A 23453-nucleotide genomic window follows, 5' to 3' on the forward strand; every position below is an offset into this window, starting at 1 on the left:
TGTAAATAATCTGATAGAGGTAAGCTGGGTAAAGGTAAGGAACCGGCAAAATGGAATAGAAAACAGAATGTAAGTAAGAAGAGCTACTATACACATGAAGATAGCAAGGGTTTATCAAATAGTGATGAAGATGAACATGGTAATGATTATAGACTTTTGATGGCTTTTGAAGATGATGATTTCTTGGATGGTTTAGATGAAGATGGTCTCTATGAAGAAATTTCTAAACTTAAAATTTGTTTAAAAGAAAAGAGTATGATTATAGATACTCTGACATTCCAACTTGCTGAAAGGGAAAAACACAATGAAAAATTAGAATGTGAAATTGTGGGTTTAAGAAAAGATATTGAGAAAACAAAAGCTCTCAATCTTAGATTTGCTAAAGGATTAGAAACTTTAGATGAAATTATCAAAGTGCAACGTTCTCCTCTGATAAAGACAGGTCTTGGATATACAGAAGAAGCACCTCAAGCACAAAAGCCATCAACCTCCAAAAGTTATCTTGATGCAGCAAGGAGAAGTGAGCAGGTTGACAATCGTCAGCAAAGGCATAAAGCAGATCATCAGGTAAATCGGGTTCAATCTACTTCAAGGATGAACAGTAACCAACCACAGGTAAATTAGTCTCAATTTGCTGCAAGAATGAATGTCAATGGAAACTACAATCATCAGGTCAGTAGATTTGATAATCGCATGAATTTCTTTAATGGCCAATGTTTTTCATGTCATAACTTTGGACACAAAGCTGCTCAATGTGTTGCTTACAAGACCATCATGACTAGAGAAGCACAAAATCAAAGGAATGTGACTAGGATCATGAAAAGGACCTACAATAACTTTTATGCTCTTGAAAATGAAATAAAATGCTCTATCTGTAACAACTTCAGTCATGAAGATTTTGAATGCAGGAGTAAATTTCGGCAAACATCTCAGAAGGAGCAAGCCTCATTAGGTCCCAAAACATGGAGAAAGAAAGAACCGCAAACAGAAAGATGTGGAATAGCCTTATATGCAGAAGGACAAGAAAATCAGTGGTATATCGATAGTGGATGCTCGAAACACATGACAGGTGATAAAAAGAAACTTCAGTCATATAATGCCTTAGAAAAGGAAAAGAAAGTCTCATTTGGTAATGACACTCCTGCAGTCATAAAAGGTAAAGGCTCTGTTCTCTTAAAAGAAAAGGTTAAAGCTGGGATGTTATGTATGTAGATGGCCTAAAGCATAATCTATTGAGTGTCAGTCAAATGTGTGATCAAGAAAATGAATTAGTATTTCGATCAAATGGATGTGTTGTTCATGAGCTTGATACAGGAGAAACAGTGATCAAAGGTGTAATAACTCCAAACAACCTGTACATACTCAAGGGGGGACAACAACAGTGCTACTTAAGCAAAAATGATGAACACTGGCTATGGCATAGAAGATTGGGGCATCTAAGCTTCCCTCAAATAAGAAAAGCATGCAGATACAAGGTTGTTCGTGATCTTCCAGATATCAGCATTCTAGAAAACACAATATGCAAATCATGTCAATTTGGTAAGCAAACCAGAGCACATTTCCCTGAGAAGGAAGGATCAGCTAGTAAGCCTCTTGAACTTGTTCACACTGATTTATGTGGTCCATCTAGGAAAAAGTCACCTCGTGGAGAAGAATACTTTATATTGTTCATTGATGACTTTTCCAGAATGTGTTGGATAGGACTTCTAAAGCATAAAGACGAAGCTTTCGAAAAGTTCAAAGCCTTCAAAGCCTTGGTTGAAAATGAATCAGATCGCAAAATCAAATGCCTCAGGTCTGATCGAGGAGGGGAATTTACCTCGGATGAATTCTTCGACTTCTGTGAAGAACATGGAATAAGAAGGGAATTCTCTACAGCAAGAACTCCTCAACAAAATGGAGTGGTAGAAAGGATGAACAGAACTGTTCAACAAATGGCTCGTGCTATGCTAGATGAGTCTGGAACTCCTGCAACCTTCTGGGGAGAAGCTGCATTTGTTGCCGTCACTATTCTCAACAAAACAAACGTCTGGGTAAACAGCACTCAAACTCCACATGAACTTTGGTATGGTAAGACTCCTACTGTAAAATATTTCAAAGTTTTTGGAAGCAAATGTTACATCAAAAGGACTGATGAAAAACTTGGCAAGTTTGAACCTAGAGTAGATGAAGGCATTCTCCTTGGTTACTCTTCCCGAAGTAAAGGATACAAGTGTTATAATAAAAGACTTGGGAAAATTGTTGAAAGTATTGATGTTGTGGTTGATGAAGCAGGAAAAATCCAAAGCAAGTAAAAACCAAAGATTATGAAGAAGATGAGAACTATCCTTCCACATCAAATCAGACAAATTCTGAAGAAGAAACCAATGAGGCACCAGAAGAACAAATAAGGGTAGAAGAAAAGACTCCATCTAGGTATGTTCAGAAGAATCATCTAGAGACTCAAATTTTGGGGCAGAAAGAAGCAGGAGTGCAGACAATAAGAACTATTACAAAAGCTTCAAGCTATCTAGCATTGCTTTCCTCTGTTGAACCGCAAAATGTAAATGAAGCACGCAAAGATGAATGTTGGGTCAAGGCCATGAATGAAGAACTTGAGCAGATTGAAAAGAATAATACTTGGGAATTGGTTCCTAGACCTAATGATAAGAATGTCATAGGAACCAAATGGATATTCAAAAACAAGCTGAATGAAAATGGAGAAGTTATTAGAAACAAGGCCAGACTTGTTTGTAAAGGGTATGCTCAACAAGAAGGTATAGACTTTGAAGAAACTTTTGCACCTGTTGCTAGACTTGAAGCCATAAGAATGTTTCTTGCTCTTTCTAGTTTTCAGAAGTTCAAAGTATATCAAATGGATGTGAAATATGCCTTTCTTAATGGAGACCTAGAAGAAGAAGTGTATATTGAGCAACCAAACGGATTCATCCTTGGAAATGATCCAAAACTCGTATGCAGACTTAGAAAGGCTCTCTATGGTCTAAAACAAGCTCCAAGGGCCTGGTATTATCATCTTGACAAATACCTTCATCAACAAGGTTTTTCAAAAGGATCAGCTGATAGCAATCTATATATAAAAATTGACAATGATAAATTGCTAATACTTGTTGTGTATGTTGATGATATCATTTTTGGTAGCAATGAAGAAGCCATGAGTCAAAACTTTGCCTTGGTAATGCAGAAAGAATTTGAAATGTCCCTGCTTGGTGAGCTCACATATTTTCTTGGCTTACAAGTTCAACAAAATAAAGATGGTATTTTTTTATCACAAACCAAGTACCTCAAGCAGATCTTGAAGAAATATGGCATGGAAGATTCTAAACCAGTATGTACCCCTATGGTAACAGGATGCAACCTCAGCGCAAATGATGAATCAGCAGCAATACATCAACCAACCTACAGATCCATGATTGGTAGTCTGCTCTATCTAACAGGTACCCGACCAGACATCATGCATGCAATGGGAATAGTTGGAAGATTCCAAACAAATCCAAAGGAATCACACCTGCAGGCAGTCAGAAGGAACTTCAAATATCTTCAAGGAACTTAGAATTTTGGCTTATGGTATCCTAGGGGCATAGATCTTACACTTCATGCATACACAGATGCAGATTGGGCAGGAAGCGTGGATGATAGAAAAAGCACTAGTGGTGGTGCATTCTATATGGGTTCCAGATTAGTGTCTTGGTTCAGCAAGAAACAAAGTTCAATTGCATTATCTACAGCTGAAGCAGAATATGTGGCTGCTGCATCTTGTTGCGCACAAATGCTTTGGATGATGCAAACATTGCAAGGCATTCAAATCACATGTACTCCACCCATCTCCATTCTATGTGATAATACAAGTGCAATCAGTATTTCAAAGAATCTAGTCATGCATTCCAAGACCAAACACATACCTATCAAATATCATTTTCTTCGGGAACAAGTGCTTGAACAAAAGGTCAAATTGGAGTATGTTCCCTCCAAGGAACAAGTTGTTCATATATTCACCAAACCACTGCGCAGAGAGACATTTGAATACCTCAGACAGAATCTGGGCATAGTAGATGCATCATCTTGTTGTTGACACTTATCTGTTTCAGAGAACAGTGGTTGTACACGAGTTTCATGAAGCGTATCCGCGTACATACACCAGTTTATGTGGATACAGCCACGTATATGTTGGTTTGAAGAATATCAGTGGGCCAGACTCAAGTTGAAAAGAGTCTGATATGGGTCTAACAGTGATCATCTGGCACAGGTTCAGGGAGAGCATATACTTCTAATAATGCATTATCATTGTTGGCACTACCTTAGAAGATCTTGGTACAATTTCACAGTTGTTTTTTATTCAGGTGGAACAGGTGCAGAGGGAGATCATGGTTGCTGGTCTAGATGGTGATTGACAGATGCTGCTGATGATAGTTGCTGATGACTATCATAGTCTTGTTTTAGATATTTTGTCTCTATGTTATGTATAACTTTTATTATCAAGGTCATGTAACGACCTATTTTGTTTCCCCACTATGCCTGGGATGGATGATGTAATGTTCTTGTTTTATCATGTATAAACTTTTAATGTATCCCCACTTGGTTGGGTGGATGAGTAAATCTTGGTATATCACCACTTGGTTGGGAGATGGATGTATGTATGAGCCTTTGGTGATAGGAATGTCATTTATGACGTATAGAATCATGTTCTTCTTGTAGAACATCTTTTTGCAAACCTTGCTTACAGTCCAGGGGAGCATGAACAGCACACTTCAGTATATCAGAGAATTCAACATGTACTTAGGGGGAGCATAACCCTTTGCCCTTGATGACAAAGGGAGAGAATGAATTAGGGTTGCCATCAAGTCCAAAGGGGGAGATTGTTGGCATTATGACACAGGTTTGGCACTATGACACAGGTGTTGTCCTTGATGGAAACTCACTCAGATGACAGATCACAGTTCAGGATCACAGAATGAAGGAAAAAGAGGTATACACAGATTCCCCTTGACCATACTGTGTATACACGCGAGTTCTCAGACCAAAAGGCACGTATGTGTATACACGCACTCACGCAACGAAAAGCACGTACATGTTGGAAAACTTGGTTTTGGTTCGTGGTATTTGGTCCTTGGTATTTTGACCCATGATATTGGTCCAAGGTATCTTGTCCGAAGTATTGACCCCAGGTATTTGGTCCAAGGTATTGATTCTAAAGTGGTTTTGGACCATGGTATTGAGTAAGGCCTAAGACTATAAAAGGAGGAGGAGATCATTAGGCAAAGGCACTCAAGTATTGAATATCTAATGAAGAGCAAGATCTAGAATACTGGTCATTGGGTTATGGTGCATAGTTGGATCTGAATCAAGGAGGAACCTGAGCGCTTGAAGAAGGATAAGTTCTATTGATGGGTCAAGATCTTTAGGCTTGAAGAGAAGTATCTTTGTGTGGTTTTGATCTTTTATAATTGGTGCATGTCGTAATCTGTAAATCTGATGATCTGGGTATAACTAATGTCTGAATAGTTGTAAAGGTTGAATCATCTTTTACAGATCTGTACGCAAGTTCAGTATAGCAAAGGCGCGTATACACGCTGGTTCGGCATTTAAAAACAGCGTATACGCAAGTCTGCCTTCAGATAACAGCGTATGAACGCAGGTTCAACACATTGAAGTAGCGTACATCTCATAAAATATGTTTTAGCTACTTCTGTTTGTTGTTGCAGTGTTCTGGGTTCTGCATTGGGTTCTGGTTATTGTTACTGTGTTCTGGTTACAACATTCAGAAAAGTGATTGATTGATTCAGTTTTGGTTGGTGCAAAGGAGATTGATTGATGCAGATATATTTTATGTTTGATTGATATTATTGATGAATCCAGTCTGAAATTTATGAAACGTGGTCCCTGGAAGAAAAGAGAAGGTTGTAGCCTTTTGTAGGTCAGCACCTACGTACTTATAAACACATCAGCTAGTACAAGAGCTAAGGGGGTTGTAGCTCCCTTCCAGGAGAACCTGGGGAACGAGAGAATGTTGTAGCCTTCTGCAGGTAGAAGCCTGCGTACTAGTATAAGGTTGCACTAATACAAAATTTGTAGAAGAAGTTTCTTATTAAAGAAAGATTGAGACGATTGCAGCAGGTGGTTTTCACCCACATTGGGTTTCCACCTTATATCTTGCGTTCATGTGTGCGATTGCCTGTTCTGTTTACTGCATCTGATAACTTGTTATATGGTTTTGATACACAGATTAAAGATCAACTAACTAAATTATAAGATTGCAAGGTATACACTGGTTGCTCTAAACACTGTTGCGTATACACGCAGGTTTCATTAACAGAAGTAGCATATATAAATCTGTTTATGGAAATGAAATATTGAATTGCTAATACTGATTCACCCCCCCCCCCTCTCAGTATTATTTCCAACACATTTCCTATTGAAAGTAGCCAAATTATGGTTTTTCTCTTCTTTTTAGCTGCATCAACCTCTGGGACATTGTTCCAAGCTCGACCCAAGGTGTGGGCAAGGGGAGGGGGAGGCTAAACCTTTGTGGACTAAATGGACAAATGTGGACCCGGATGGGAAAAGTGATAAATGGGGTTAAAATGAGCGGAAGGGAGTGTTGTATATGGTGTCAAGAAGCGGGACCACACAACCAAAATCAGGATTTCCCGTGTAGTGTCATCCCTAAAGCTAATAGCCTGTAAAGGAGATCCCACGAGACTAGGATATAAGGCTAACCACTAAATCAGGCAGAGGAGACAAGAGTACAAACCTAGCCTACTCTTTCCGTCGAATCCCCCCACCAATCCATGCCCAAAAGTGTCCATGACAAGTAAACAAAATTATTCAACTATACCAATGAAAAGTCATACATTCGGGGTCGGGAGGCCCACCTTCAAACATACGATCATAACAAATGGGCTTGGGCCACATGGTTGACTTAGCTGGCGAAGATAGTGTCACATCGAGCTATCTAGTGGCTGCAAGGGGTTGTTGGTTGTCGGCTGAGGGCCATCTGGGAGAAATTTTCTCCTATGGATACCACCCACGGATGTTGGGTAACAAGCACGTACTGAAGTCTAATTATACCCCTATGAACACAATCTCTGATATGGTGGTATTGGATCTCGATGTGCTTGGAGCGATCATGAAACACTGGATTTTCAGAGAACTTAATGCAATTATGATTGTCACAATGTATGATTGTGAGGTCCACCTCCTGAATGAACCCAACAAGGAACTTCCTCAACCAGATAGCCTCACAGATTGCCATGCTAGCAGCCATGTACTCGGCCTTGGCTAAGCTCAGTGCCACTGATCTTTTCATCCTGTTGAACTAGGAAATAACTATTGACCCAACATTGAATGTGCAACCTGAAGTGCTCTTTTTGTTTGTAGAACTCCCTGCCCAATCTACATATGTGGAGCCCTGAAGCCTCGATCCATCAACTTGTTTGTACAACAACCCATAATCTGTTGTGCCTCTGAGATACCTCAACATGTGTTTGGCAGCAACCCACTGCACTATGGTAGGCTCAACCACGAATTGGCTCAACTAGTTAACTGCAAAGCAAATGTCGGTCCATGTGTTCACTAGATACATCAATGACCCAATAAGTTGCCTGTAAAGTGTGGCATCAACTCGCTCTGCTCTGGTAGCATCCACCTTCCTCCAATTTGTGACTAGAGGCATGGTCATGGGCCTACAATCTTACATGTGGAACCTCCTGAGAATCTCTAGCGTGTACTTGCCCTGTCCCAAGAAAATCTCCCCATCACCTTGCCATACCTCCAGCCTAAGGAAATAGTGCATCAACCCTAAATCCTTCATCTCAAACTCCTTTGCAAGATCTCTCTTGCATTCCTAGATTAGGCTGTCTGCTCCTGTCAATATCAAGTCATCTACATACAACACTAGAATGAGCAGAATGCCTCCAACCACAATGTAATACAAGTTGGGATTCGCTTTACTCTTAATGATGCCCAATCACATAAGATAATTGTCTATTCAGGCATACCATGCCATCGATGTAGCTTGAGCCCATATAGGGCTCTCTTCAACCTACATACATGTGTGTCTCTGTTGAAAGTCTTAAACCCCTCAAGCTACTCAACATATATCTCTTCCTCGACAACTCTGTTAAGGAAGGCAAACTTTACGTCCATTTGGTGGACCTTACACCCCATTTGTGTTGCAACAACCAATATGGTCCTAATGGACGAGTACCTAGGCAAAATTGCAAACGTCTCATCATACTCTATCCCCTCAACCTAAGAGAACCCTTTGGCCACTAAACTAGCCTTGTATTTCTCCACACTCCCATCAACTCCATGCTTGATCTTATAGATCCAACGCGATCCAAACACTGATTTGCCAACTGGTCTTTGCACTATCTCCCAGATTTCATTCTTCATGATGGAAGAATACTCCTCCACCATGGCATCTCACCATACTTGCTAAGAGGCTTCCTCCTTGTAACAAGAAGGCTCTGAGTCTAACAACTCAGTCAACAGTGCCATGTACCCCGTATACCTATGTGGTTGTCTACTCTGTCTTAATGTGGAGTTAGGGGTTCCAACTCTCTCTTGAGCCTCCCTGATCAACTGATATGCCCACTTGGCTCGTCTTCTCCCTGTGCTAGGAGTCACTGGATGAGTGGGCTCCACTCGCTCTACTCTCTCCTACTGGTCTTGCACTTTCTCTTCATCTGCATACTACTCGACCTGCCCAATAATTGGCTATGATTGAATCTATGGAGTTAGTTAAGCCTCCTGCTTGGGAGTCTATTGCTTCTCCTGTGTTGAAACCTGCTCACACTCCAAGGATTTCCTGTGAACTCTTTCCTCATTAAACCTCACATCACACCTAACATGGTGTTCCCGAGTGTTGGGGCGTACACCCTATGTTGATTTTGGGTAGCATCATATGTGCTCTAGCTCCAAAATTTTGTGGAGGGGCTAGAACACATGAGATCTCCAAGACCCAAAAATCGTTTGGAGAAATTCCACCCGGATAAGGAGTTATTAAAGTAATTAATATTTTTAATCGGTTCCTAAGTCTAAACTTAGGAAAATAAAAATATTAATGGGTATTAATAAAGATATCGGTGAGAAGCTTCTAAGAGACGAGGATCAAGTCTGCTTTAATCTTATCCGTTGATTAAAGACTTAATCTCGACCATTGATTCATCAACAAGAAAAGTATAAGAGAAGACTTGAGAGTCATTTGGAGATATATCAGGCAAATACTCAGTAATCCGAGGGAAATCGATTCTCAAGGAGGAGTTCGATTTCAGAGGGAGAGTTGTAGGGTGAAGGAAGAGGAGGGTTTCAGCGTCAGTCAGAGACTGAGGAGGAGGTGATGCAATGCCTCAGAGAGACAGCGCAGAGGGAGAGCTCTGAGAGACAGCGCAGAGGGAGAGCTCTGAGAGACAGCACAGGCAGGGACGAGATCTCACGCAATCCTCACGCAGATGACACAGGGATGACGCAATCCTCACGCAAGTGACATAGGGATGACGCAATCCTCACGCAGATGATGCAGGGGTGATGCAATGCAAGATAAAGGGTCTCTGTGGTGTAATAATTTCTCATAGCTAAGGAGGAAAATTATCTCAGGTGTTTTCTTGAAGGTTTCTCTATGTACTACAGAATTATTCCTTGTAAAGAGATTGTTGTTGAAGAATAACAAATAAACCCTCATCTGTTGCACCGGTTTTCCCGCATTGGGTTTTTCCAGGGACAACTGTCCAAAAATAACTGTGTTGATGTGATTGATTCTTGTGCTTGTATATCATTGTTATTTTTCTCTATGCTATTATGTGATAACTGTAGTAGAATTTATTTTAATGTTTGCTGAAGGATTTTTGTAAACAACTTATTGTGAGAAATAAGTAGGAGAAATAAATCAGTTACTGCAATAGAATTTCATGTCAAAAATTCTAACACCCTATACGCCTTGGATGCCTCGTTATAGCCTACAAAAATGCCCTTCTTTGTCGTGGGCTCTAGCTTCTTCTGGTTCTCAAAAGGTAAATGGTAGTAAACAAGACAGCCAAAAACCTATAAGTGAGATACATTGGGCTTCTTTCTTCTAAAAGCCTCCTCTGGTGTGACTCTGCCTAGCACCCTGTGTGGACTCCTATTCTGCAAAAACACTGCAGTGTTGCATGCCTCTGCCCAAAGGAACATGGGCAGTCCCTAGTCATGCAACATGGCCTTAGCTACTCCAACAATGCTCTAGTTCTTGCGCTCAGCCACCCCCTTTCGCTGAGGGTTATAGGGCGTGGTGAGCTCCCACCTGATGCCCTCCTTGGCACATAAGTCCTTGGAGGTGTTGGAGATGTACTCCCCACCATTGTCTAACCTCAACGTCTTGATACTTTTACCTGTCTGGTTCTCCACCAATTGTTTGAATTCCACGAACTTCGAGAAGACTTCATCTTTCTTCTTCAAAAAGAAGATCCAAGTCTTTCTCGAGTGGTCATCAATGAAAGTGACATAGTATCTATATCCCATAAGGGATGGAGAGGAAAATGTGCCATAGACATCTGAATGAACCAGCTCCAAGATACTCTTGGCCCTATTGTCTCTGTTGGGGAAGGACGTCTTGGCATACTTGTCATACAGTCTGACACAACCAACTCAAATGCCACAACAAGACTACTTTGCACAGCATAATAAATACAGCAGTAAATCAACTAGTGCACAATAGACAACCTTTTACTTTTTCAACCCAACTTCGTTATATTAACAATCTTTAATACAATTGTCTAGGGCTCCAGTACCAAGGATCATGGCCCTCATACAATCACTAATACAAGAATACAACTAGGGCTTGGTGTCAATCCTTTGACAACTAATCTACCCTGAACAAGATACAATTGACTTACTTGCTGATGTGGCTAGCTCCTCAGCTTCCTTCAGTCCACATATCCTGAACACGATTGCTAGTCCTTATGCTTCCAATCTACCTCTATCAATGATCACACGTCCTTTAGGTCACTAAATACAGCTCTAACAACTCTGCCCTCTAGCTACTCCTTTGTCCACCAAGGATACACCACCATAGGGACTTATTTCAGTTGTTCACATCTCTCCATTTGTGAACAGCTTCTTGGTCTACCCATTTATGCCTTCCTCTGTTGCTACAATGATGACAAATCTAGGGCTTGGAGGTTGCCCTTCTTCTCATTGAAGATGTCCTTCTCCAACAGTGAACTAGGGCTTGTAATCTAGCCCACTTGGTTGCCTTCTTTAGTCCTTCAAAGATCAACCCTTGAGCTCCAACACTTCTGCTTCTCTTATCAGCATTGAAGTCCTTCTCAAAGAGTCAACTTAGGGCACTGTAAGCACCTACTAGCAGCCCTCCTCCCTGCACTTAAGATGCCACACAAAACACACTAGGATATGTTGTTCTAAGTCATTTAGAACAACCCTCCAACCTGGCAACCCTTCTCCACAGACTTTGCTCACTTAAAGCCCTCTATTCCACCTTTCCACAGACTTTCGGCCCTCTTAAACTTCTGTTATGCCACAGGACCAAACCTCAGTCTGAGGCAGCCCTTAACCTTCATCTCAAAACCCTTATTCCTCCACGTCTTACCTTGCTCTTTCCAAGGATGCACTCATCCTGTTGGTCTGTATTTACTCCAGGTGCTAGAGCCATACAACCAACACTTTGGTGTCTCGGTCCTGCACAAGAAATCTTAGACTTTCAGCCTTGTTTTCACCCATAGAACAAAGATAACAATGGACTTTTACTCAACCCTAGAAGACTGCCTTTTACCACAAAACGAGGGTCACAAACTCGACTGAACTCCAGCTGAAAGGCTCCTCAAACTCGATTGTCGCTCCTCCATTTACCTGTGCTAGAACATAAGATAAAAGACAAACTTCTCTTGCTCCTTTCCAAGCTCGATTTGCTGAGGTATGCAAGGTATTTTCTTGAGAAGAGATTGCACTTGTTGGATGCCAAATGAGGTTACAACCCTCTCTTATTTATATGCTACTTGATGGCGACGTCTAGCCCTCTTCTAGGGCTTTCCTAAAGTCTAGCCGACCTTGAACTTTTGCCATAAACCCACTACATATAAATAAAAAATTAGTTTTCCCTATTTGACAAATGCTCCCTTGAACTTCTTTGTAGCCTCTTGCTCCACTAAGGGTTCCACACATGCTCCAAGGGTTAAATCAATAAAATTCATCTTGGTTTCGTGCCCACCATTTTGGGTACAAAACGCCATGCTTGGGTACGCTTGCCCACAAAGCCCATGTGGGTCAAATTCCTCCACAACCTTGTACCCTAGGGTTTGGAGTACCTCCCAAGCTACAAATCTCAACACTCCATGGTGTACGTGACCCATACGCTTATGCGAAAGCTCCCCAAGTTCATGGCCCTGCTCACGGCCTCCTCTGCTACTCAAGATCATGATTGTCTCAAACTGAAGCCTGTAGAGGTTCTTCACACTAACTCCAATCTACTTGGCTTCTCTGGAGTTGGATGGCTTGATAAAGGCCTTTCCTCCGCTGAAGATAACCTCATAACCCTTGTCTTCTAGGGCTGAGACTAAAGTAGAGAAGGTTCCTAGACTCCCTCTCAAACTTGAAAATACCCACACCCTTGGCTAGGTACTGCCATTATCTCCCAACTCTATATGAAATTGTATGCCCTTCTTGATCAACTGGACAAAATACTCTTTGTTCCCGGTCATATGACATGAAGTTCCACTGTCAATATACCACATGCTGCTAGCCATGGAGCTTGCCATGCAAGCTATGAGCAAGAACTCCCTCTCAAAGTGGGAAGAGTACTCATCCACCTTTGTTGGACCCCTTCTTCCTCTTTGGGCACTTGGTGGCAATGAAAGAAACTGAAACTGAAACTTTCAAATACATTCAACAAACATACTGAGTATTCTAACTTAGCATGCACAGCGGAAAATATATTCTGAAGACAACAACACCATAAAACACAATGACACCAAAGATACTCAGGGAAAACCAAACTGGGGAAAACTGCAATGTGTATGTTCTTTATTTCTTCTTCAGCAATTGCTCTTTCAAAAAATTATAATGAGGGAGAACCTTCCCTTTCACTCAGCAACCTCTGAAAACCCCTCAACACCCAAACTGGACAGCACCCTGCCCTTATAGCCCTCTCTGCCTGCAAGTTGTACGAAATCCGTACCGACTCGTATAGCCCTCTTTGTGGCCCCTTCTGCGCAAATAAACTTGGCCTAGTTGAAGGTGACGCTGGTTGGAAAATCTGAGAGCTGAATGCCTCTTTTCCTTGCCCTCTCTGCGTTGGTTTGAGTGCCCTAATCACTAAACACACTAGCTACAAATGTTGAGAAGAACACACATTTTTTATGCCAAAAATTGATCTATCAACCAGCTGCCTTATCTCCCCTTCATAACTCGACCTGGGCCCCACCTAGCACTCCCAAAGGCTGAGAATATTTTATAACATAAGGCTAAGATCAAATTATAATTTGACTTTGGAAAAATAATTTTTTCCTAAGTCAATACATAGGAAATAATTAAATCTGCAATAGTGGAAATCTGTGGGTCCCTCTACTAGTCTAGGCATCATAGACTAGATAGAATCCTTGCTCTCTAACTCCCATTCAACAACCTTCCCAAGTGCAACAACCTCCTTCCCTATCATTGCCTCAAGGATGGGAACCAGAATGGCAATCCTTTAGTGAAATCCAAGGGTTAAAACATGTCCTATCGAGCTACAAGTGCATGATTATAATTGTGTTAGACCTATGGGATCCCATGTCTTCAGATGCTTATGATTAAAAAAGTGCAACAATCACACTATGGTGCAATTTACTACCCATATCTAACCATCTGCCTGAGGATGGAAGGCAAAAATTCTTCCTGGCTTGTCTACAATGCATGCAAAAAATAGATAATATATCTACTATTGGAGTCAGTGATGACTGATGATGTTAATCCAAAATGCATCCATACCTTCTCAAAGAACAAGTGTACAGCTTGATACATTAAAACAATTTTCTTGCATGGTATCATCATTATGGACATCTTGCTAAAATGATCCACAACTACCATCAAATGGTATGCTCAAGACTGGAAGTGGAATCAGGAATGTACCTTCCCAACTTCCAATTCACTAGCTTGGACATGCTAAAAAGAGAAAATTCTTACAAGCCTTGTTACCATTTTGTCATCTTTGGCTAGTAAAAATACATCCACGAAATAGCAGTTGTCTTCTCCACTTCAAAGTGGCATGATATTTTGGAATGGCATGCCTCACGCAACCACTAGTATATGCAATCTCCCAAAAGAACACAAATAACATTCAACTTATACCAGATTTCATCCTTCAATAGATATTTTATTATTTTCACTCATCTCCTGATGAGGTCTACACAAAGTCATACATAACTACATATATGTGCACAAAGTATGGATAATGCACATAATCTTCTGTAAAAGCAATAAAACCAAACTATTGGAACTCTGCAAACCCTGTCAGTTTGACTGCTAGGGTTCTCAATAGGAAATTCGCTACCTTGTTTGTGCTTTCCTTTTTGGTACTAATCACAATAGTAAATTGAAAAAATATGTGATCCACTTCATGTGGAGCACATTCTTAATCTTTCTGTGTCTAAAGAAACCAAGAAAGTTTGTGATCACCATGAATGACAATGTATTTTCCAAGAAAATGATGTCATTGCCACTACATTGCTTGAACCAGTGCATAGACCTCTCAGTTGTACAATGAATAATTCAGAACTGCACCTGAAAAGTATCAAAGTGGAATATAATGGATCTTTGATATTGCACAAAATTGTTCCCATGGCATCTCTGAATTCAAATAGACAACTCTATGCTTGATCTCTTCTCTCATAGCCTTGATATTCTTTTATGGATCTCCCAATCATCTCCTTTTAATATGCAAACATCCCGATTTTATCCCGATTTTGCAATTTTTTGGCCTAGCCGATGTTTGCCGATTTTTACCGATATTTCGGTGGTATCTTAATTTTGCCAATTTTTCACACTTTTTATGAGATTTTGGCTTTCCGAACCCTCGTGATTTTATCCCGATGCCAATGTTTGCTACATTGCCTTTTATGAATGGCAATAACTTAATGCATACAAGGTCTATTAAGGTCCCAATGGTCTGCATGGCAACAGCAACTAGAGTTGAAGGTAATCGTGATCTAGAAGGGATCACATCCATAACAAAAGGATATGATAATTGCAAGATGACAAGTGTTAATTTCTCTAAACCCTGAATACTGGCCGATTAAACCTAGCAAATTGCATTGCTGTAAATTAATTATTTCTGCAGATCTACCAAATACAAAGCACAGCTAAGATTTTAACACATGAATAAAAGATTACAGCAAAAGAAAATAATAAACCAATCACAAACATGCACACATGGATTACTGCCCTTCAAATTTGTTGATTCATTAATAATAATCTTCAGCATACAAAGTCTCCCTTACCTGGGATAACAACCCTCTGAAGAAAAATACAAATACGACAAATGGAAAGATTCCAATTGATCAAACCCTCTACAAATATGTCCTTTGATCTTTGCTTGGTTGATCTGGATCCTTCTCCCTTGCTGCCCCTTGCACTCTTCCTCACACCCTACACACTTGGATGAAAATCCTTCACCCAATTGTCAAAATTCTAACCCCAGCTACCCGGCAATTTATTACCTAATAGATTTCCTTGCAATAAAATATTTATTAGGCAAATCTACTGAATAAAACCACGGCTGGGATTTGAACATGTAAATAATATAAATAGCGGAAACAAATTAAATCACACACCAATCTCAATCACATGCACACAAAAGTTTCTGCCCTTCAAATCAGTTCTTACAAGGGCCCCCTTCTTGAGATGATGGCCCTCTGAGGAAAAATACAAATACAACAATAAACCTAGAACTGATCCAATTGATCAAACCCTTGACCTGTCCTTCGATCTACTGACTGACCTGGATCCTCTCCTTGCTGCCACTTACACTCTTCCTCAAAACCAGCACACTTGGATGAAAGTCCTTCCGATCACTATCATTGTGTCTTTTGCTCAAAAATGTGTCTTCTCCTTTATTCTAACCTAAGGTTGAGTTATCAATTGAATCCACGACTATAATCTCCAAAGTGATTGACAACTGAGATTAGATCTCAACATCACTTGAGATCAACGGTTGAGATTCATATAATTCACTAATGCATATAATCTTTGCATTTCATTAGTTTAATTGCTAAAGTTGAAGGGAATTTAGGTGACTTCTGCACATCTAGATACTTAGACCTATACAGAAGTACCCACCTGAGCTACAAACAGCAGCAAACAAATGTAATAGAGGGCAGTCATGATTTGTGTTAACATTGAAACTTGCTTCTTGAGCAAATTTGTGTTCAGGGCCAAGCATGTTCAAAAGGATACTTGTGTTCAGGGTTTTTCAGGGTGCTTGATCAGCAAGCAAAGTGACTTTCTGTTTTGTTTTCAATGGGCTAATGTTTCATTTTTCCATTTGTTTGTGTCGATTGTCTATATAGTCTCAGTTGTCTTCATGGATAATAGATTATGTTTGGTTGCAAAGATGACAATGGTCCTATGCTTTGTTTTGCTGTCTGTTTTGTAGAATGCCTATATATTGAATGTACCACTTTGTGTGGGTTGGGTGATATATAAATGTTTTTATGATCAGAACTAAAATATAACCAGCTCTAATTCCACAGCCATTAGACTTTCCGACTTAAACGATCTATAAATATTTCGTATATAAGGAAATCATTAATTTCAAAACCACTTTATCTTATAGGATTCACCACTTCCAATCAACAGTAATCAAAATTTACCTGCCCAACAGAGTTCGGATTCTTGAAGTCAGTTGATCTGCCTTTGATCCTTGACCATATGCTCATTGCATTGTTGCTAAATAAGAAAATGGAAAAACCACAATGGCCATTAATAAGCATTCTAAAACGAAGCAAAAAGTCTCAACTAAATCAAGCAACAAGAGAAAACAGTTACAGAAAAGTGATGAGAAAATGTAAGAACATAAGAAATAAAACTGGACATAACTGTGTAGGAGAGAATGGTATTCTTATCATTTGCCGTCCTGAATGCATAGGCCTTCTCAAGGATGGTGATAGAGATTGAGGGATTTAAAAACATCAAAAGGTTTCTAGAAATTTTCAAGCAAAAATGTCAGTCATTTGCATTACAACAAGTATATAAATGAATCCACCATACCATTGATAGTCACCAAATTTGGCGGTGCAAATAGCAATTAAGGGCTCCAAATTTGACTCATCAGGTACTGTTGTGTTTAGTGACTCCTTTAATAATTTTGACAGCTGTTGCCTAACACTCCCATTTCCAACCTGTCTCAATAATGTAAAAAAGCCAAACATATAGGTCAATGAGGCTTTTCTTCTCTTGCAAATGTAAAGCATGCTGGATATCCAATAATCAAATCTCAGTCTACTAATTAAATGTGTCAATGGGAACAAAAAAGGATAATGTTCTTTTCACTTCCTGAGGCATAAACCCCAAAAAAAGCAAGGACTGTTCAGGGATGAGAAAAACAAATATCAAAATCAAAACCAAATATCCTTGGAAGTTTAGATTAAAAGAAGCAAGCATACTTATCTTATAAACAGATACATTTAAAGGAAAAGGGAAAATTCTTAGCCGACAAAACACAAACACTTAAGTCTTTATAAGAACTGACATGAAATTAGAATATAAGATCAATTCAAACACACATAATGTCAGAAAACTTTGTGAAAAACAGAAAACTAAGCTGTATTAAGCCCCAAAGGAAGCAAAGACACTTCAGTGGTGAGAAAAACAAATATGCTCCACTTCAATTTCCAGACCACGTATCAACAAAGAATAGACTAATAGAAACAAACATACTTCTCTTTTAAACAAATACATTTAAAACAAAGGGAAAATTCTTGCCATACATAACATGTAAACACTTTTTGAAGACTTAAGCTAGTCTTCAAAAATGACATAAAATTAGAATTAAGATCAGTTTGAACATATACAATGTCAGAGAACTCAGAGAAAAACAGAAACCTAAGCTATATATCGGTCATTAGACTCAATGACTATGGAAGATAGAACCTACAGGCTACAACTAGTAATTACAGATCGTGTTTTTTCTACATACCAAATGGAAATGCCAGGTGGGGCCACATCCTCCTTGCTGTCAGGCTAATATGGTTGATATAGTCTAGGGATCATATTTTGTATTATTAGGTGCTACCATAGTCACAAGGTTCATGTTTGTGTTCAAATTCAAAGACAGTGAAACTTGAAAATAAAATCTGTGAAACAATGAAATCCAGATAAAGTTCACTATTAAATTCAAGAGAGAGAGAGAGTGTGTGTGTGTAATAAAAATATTATAAATTTAAGTATCTTTATATGAGTTTATTTGTTAACATATCCTCAATTCACTTTAAATTATCAATATACATGTTCTGGATGTGTTTCCTTCAGCAGATCCATACAATCATGATGGCAGGGGAGGAGGCACAACAGTGACAACAATGTTGTGGCAAAAGGTGATGAGCAGGTTCTGCAGAAGCATGTCATCTGAAATCTTCTAGGACCCATATATGGAGTGCACTACTGCCAATGAGAAAGAATAGTCAGAGGGATTTAGTGTGTGTGGTGCCCAAGTCTTCAATGATTGAAGCAATCCGAACATGTAAAAGATTGGTGGGTGAGATGCCCATGATACTCCAATGATTGGAGTGATTTGTACAAAGCACGTTATCTGAAATCTTCAAGGATCCATGTATTGAATGGACTGCTGCATAGAAGAGAGAGTTGTTGGAGAATTTCAGGTGTGATACCCTAGTTTCAATGATTGAAGCTGATCCATGCCTGTGATAGGCCCTAAAACCTGTAAGAGGTCAGCAGGCGTGATGCCAGGGGAAGCTGCAGTGATTGGAGTTTTGTTCACTGAACCTATAGGCTATGATAGGTTTCGAACCTGTCAGAGGTTGCTTGCTCCAGTGATTGAAGTGAATTTGTTGACTGAGATAGGCACACTCAACCTGTGATAGGTCATTGATTTGTTTTGACTGATCCACACTGATTTCCAAGATTTGTGGAGGCACATACAAAGCAAGCATGGCGAGATGCCATGATGGAGGAGTACCCTTCCAGCTTTGAAGAGATTTCAGAGGAGGCATGGTGAGATATCATGATGTAGGGGTATTCTGCCAGCTTCGAGGAGGCACATGCAGAGTAGGAATGGAAGATGCCATGGAGGAGCACCTTTCCAGTGTTGAGGTAGCACAAGTAGAGCAGGTATGGTAGGATGCCATTTGGGAGATTGTTCCAGAACCCACTATGGAACCAGTGATTGATTCCAAGCAAGCAGTTGATGTTAGCATTGAATTGTCTAAGTCCAGAATTGGTGGCATAGGATTTTCTCAGAAAGAGAGAGTTAACCTCAATGAGACTTGTACTTCAGTTGCCAGAATATTAGAGGTACTTGGGCGAGATACCCATAATTGCAGATTGAAGATATTGACCCACAAGGGTTGATATGAAGGTCTTTTGTCTGCTACATTATTTTCTTGTATAGAAGAGATTTCAGAGAACATAAGGGAGTAGTGGTCTTGGTTTATATTACTTCAAATTCATGGGTAGTCAATGTTCTTTGAAGCCCATAGCAAAGGGGAGGTTTGAGCTATGTTGCGGGGGAGCGCCCCCCCCCCCCCCTCGAACCCGCTCCCGAACCGCGCTCCGGGCGGGAGCGCGCTCCCTTAAAAAAATTTGCGCTCCCTGGTCTGTCAGGGAGCGACTTAGGGAGCGATCGCTCCCGAGCTCCCGGAGCGATTTTTAATGCCCGGGAGCGATCGCTCCCTGATCGCTCCCGGGCATTAAAAATCGCTCCGGGAGCGGGTCGGCGGAAAAAAAATCCGCCGGACCCGAAATTTCAAAAAAATTTAGAAATTTTTTTTTATTTTATAAGCCCAATGGGCCAAAAAAAATTCATTTCAACTTCATTGAGCAAGAGATTGAGAGCTGGAGCAAGAGCAAAGGAGCAAGGAGCAAGAGCTGAGGAGCAAGAAGCCAGAGCTGAGGAGCGAGGAGCAAGTGCCAAGGAGCGAGGAGCAAGCCTGCAGAGGTAAGTAACTTTATCATTTAGTTAGTTTAGCTGGTTAGGTAGTTAATTTGGTTAGTTTAATTTAGCTGTTTGAGTTTAAAGATCATGTATTTAAATTAAATTAATAAATTAAATGAATTAATCCCAATAAACTAAATTAATTTGCAGATTCAAGACTCAAACCCTACAAACATCAAACACCATGGACCTGGGGATATTTATTGGCATTTTCCTCTTCCTGGTCCCTTTTATGGTTATTATGGTGGTGGAGAGTAGGAAACGGAGGGGGCCTGAAACTGAAGAGGTGGATGAAGAAGCCGGAGGAAGTCAAATGGGTGAAAACCCCAGTGAGGAGGAGGTGGAGGAGGGTGAACATGACCCTCAAAAAACTAAACAAGACCAAACTCCACTGTGGAAATATGTTCAAAGGGCTGAAACAGGGAGAGGGGGTGGAACCACTAAATTTCATTGCCCCCATTGCAACACTGATTACACAGGTTCATACACCCGTGCTAGAAGACACCTCTGCGGGAAAAGGCCATGGGATGGAGAGAAACAAATAGGAATCAAAACTTGTGCAGCGGTGTCAACAGCAGATAGAGCCAAATACATAAAGGAAGAGGAGGAAGCCCAATACAGAACAAAAAGATCAAGGGGTTTCTTTGAACCAAGCTCACAAAAAACTCCTTCAGCATCCTCCCAAGGCAGTGGATATGGACATGGCGGCACAGGGTCATCATCTTTACGCCGTAGAACCATATCAGAGTTCCTTGATGAAGGGTGTAGGAATGATGTGGATTCAAAAGTTTACAGGTTTCTCTATGCATGTGGGATACCATTCAATGTTCTACGCTCACCTTATTGGCACGAAATGGTTTCTACCATAAATGATGCCCCTAAAGGATACAAGAGCCCTGGGTATGACAAGGCAAGAACCGTTGGCCTTGATCATGAAAAAGCAAAAATATCACATTCTTTGAATAAAATGACAAGTTCTTGGACTGACTATGGGGTGTCCATTGTATCTGATGGATGGACAAATGTAAAAGGCAAGCCATTGATAAGTGTTCTTGCTGTGTCTGTTAGTGGTCCCATCTTTCTAGCTGCACATGATTACTCAGACAAGTTCAAGACCGCTATCAACATTGCAGAAGCATTACTTGAAACAATTGAGCGTATTGGCCCATACAATGTCATCCAAGTCATCACTGATAATGCTGCTAATTGTAAGGCAGCGGGAGCAATTATTGAGGATAAATACCCCAACATATTTTGGTCTGGATGTTTGGTTCACACATTGAACCTTTTGTTGCATGATATTGTCAAAAACAAAAATGCACAATACAAATGGATTGGTGATTTGTACAAGAAAGGCAAACAAATGATAAAATTTATTACAAATCATAGCAATACCCATGGCTTTTTCCGCAATCACTCGAGATTGGAGTTGCTGAAGATTGCGAAGACAAGATTTGGTAGCTATTACCTCACCTTCAGGCGCCTTTTGAAGGTAATAGAGGCATTAGCTAGCATGGTATCAAGTCCACATTGGCAGGTATTAAAGGAAAGGGCTACAAATGCAGCTGACATGGGAGGTTTTGAAATGGTGGAGGAGGCCGCTCTTGATGGGCAGTTTTGGACAAGTGTGAGGCAGGTATTGGATTTCACCAAGCCAATTTATCACATGATTCGGTTTGCAGATACAGACAAACCAGTGATTGGCGAGGTGTATGAGAAAATGGATACCATGTTGGGGCAAATAAAAGATATTGTTCATAATAGAGATCCCAACTTGTACAAACTAATTCATGATTGTGTGTGTGAACGGTGGAATAAGCTTAATGTTCCACTACATTGCTTGGCGTATATCCTTACGCCAAAATACTACTCTTCATCTTGGTTGGGCAAACCTGCAGCAGGGGGTGGGGTTAGGACCAAACCCCACTTAGATCAAGAGGTAACTAGAGGATATTTGGAAGCATTAGAAAAATTGATACCTGACAGGGAGGAATGTGCAGCTGTGCGCCTTGAAATAGGCAAATACCTCAGTGGCAGTGGTTTGTATGGTAACTTCCATGCAATGGACGACAGAGATAAATTTGATACTCTCACATGGTGGGAAACATATGGCGGCCACAGACTTTTGCCAAAATTGGCAAAAAAAGTTCTTTCACAGGTTGTAAATTCTTCTTCTGCAGAGAGGTGTTGGAGCACCTACAGTTATATACATAATGTGAAAAGAAACAGACTCAACGAAAACCGAGCAGAAAGCTTGGTTTATGTGCACTACAACTTGAGGTTGTTGAGCCATTACTGTGATCGGGCTAATGAAGATCCCACATATAAAATTTGGGACAATCACCGTGAAGACGACAATTTGGAGGATGGCATTGTACATATTGAAGAACTAGAAGAGGAGCTTGTAAGGGATGAAAATGAAGCAGCTGCAGCAGCCATGCCACCTCCACCTCCACCATCCAGTAGCAGTGCTCGGGGCCCGAGTCTTGTTCCATTGCTGTCGCCACCTCCATTGACACCCTCGCGTGGAGGCTCTAGTTCTGGTCGTCGGTCTGTGCGGGAGACTCCTAGAAGACCACCACGACCTACTTATACTCCTGGAGACTCTCGTGGCAAGGGCCACTTGTAGATTTACAGTTTACTTGTCTTTTTTAGTTTCTATTAGACTTTAGTTTTCATAACTGTTGAGTTTTGAGTCCTTGACTCTTGACTCTTGACTCTTTCATATCATTATGACATTATGATATTTTTTGTAAACATTATATCACTGTGACAATGAAAATTTGAAGTTTGAAGTTGGGCCTTGGCAATTATAACTCATTGGTAATGATTGTGAATTATGAATATGATGCTTTGTGAAAGACTAAAGTTGTTTCATTTCATCTCATTATTCATGTTTCATTTTATAAATTTTTAACATTTCATATCATGTTAACAGTTAGAAGTTAGGACTTAGAAATATCTTCAATATTACTTCTTGTAATGGTTAAACTTGGCTTACAAGTACAACTTTGGTGATCAATGATGATAAATGTTATTGAATTTTCAATTCTGAAAGCTTGAAGTTGAAACTTTAATATTGAATTTGATGAATCATGATTTATAAGACTCAATATGTTGCAGTTGTAATATGTATTTTACTAACTTGTGGACATGGTTGATGACGATTATAATTTCTAGATGATTGATGTGATATGGTTCAATGATCAATTTATGTTTTTTTATGTTTTTTATGTCTATTTCATCATTCTACATGTTTTTGTTGACATATATGTATCAAAAATTAAAAAATATAAAAAATATATATATTTTTAAAAAA

General features: G+C 40.1%; 1 protein-coding gene across 3 annotated transcripts in view; it reads right to left on the reverse strand.

The window, feature by feature from the left end:
* The window catches only part of LOC149258976 (arginine--tRNA ligase, cytoplasmic-like), a 284232-nt gene that overhangs the window by 254307 nt on the left and 6472 nt on the right, over window positions 1-23453 (reverse strand). For all 3 annotated transcript variants that reach the window (XM_089417091.1, XM_089417083.1, XM_089417097.1), the window contains exons 3-4: window positions 17233-17363; window positions 16836-16911 (exon numbers count right to left, since the gene is read on the reverse strand). In XM_089417091.1, the coding sequence (XP_089273217.1) occupies window positions 16836-16911; window positions 17233-17363 (207 nt within the window). The remainder of the gene's footprint in view (window positions 1-16835; window positions 16912-17232; window positions 17364-23453) is intronic.

Source organism: Pinus tabuliformis, chromosome 6 (assembly GCF_031772625.1).
Source record: "Pinus tabuliformis cultivar Carrire ecotype Pingquan chromosome 6, CPIR1, whole genome shotgun sequence".
NCBI lineage: Eukaryota > Viridiplantae > Streptophyta > Pinopsida > Pinales > Pinaceae > Pinus > Pinus tabuliformis.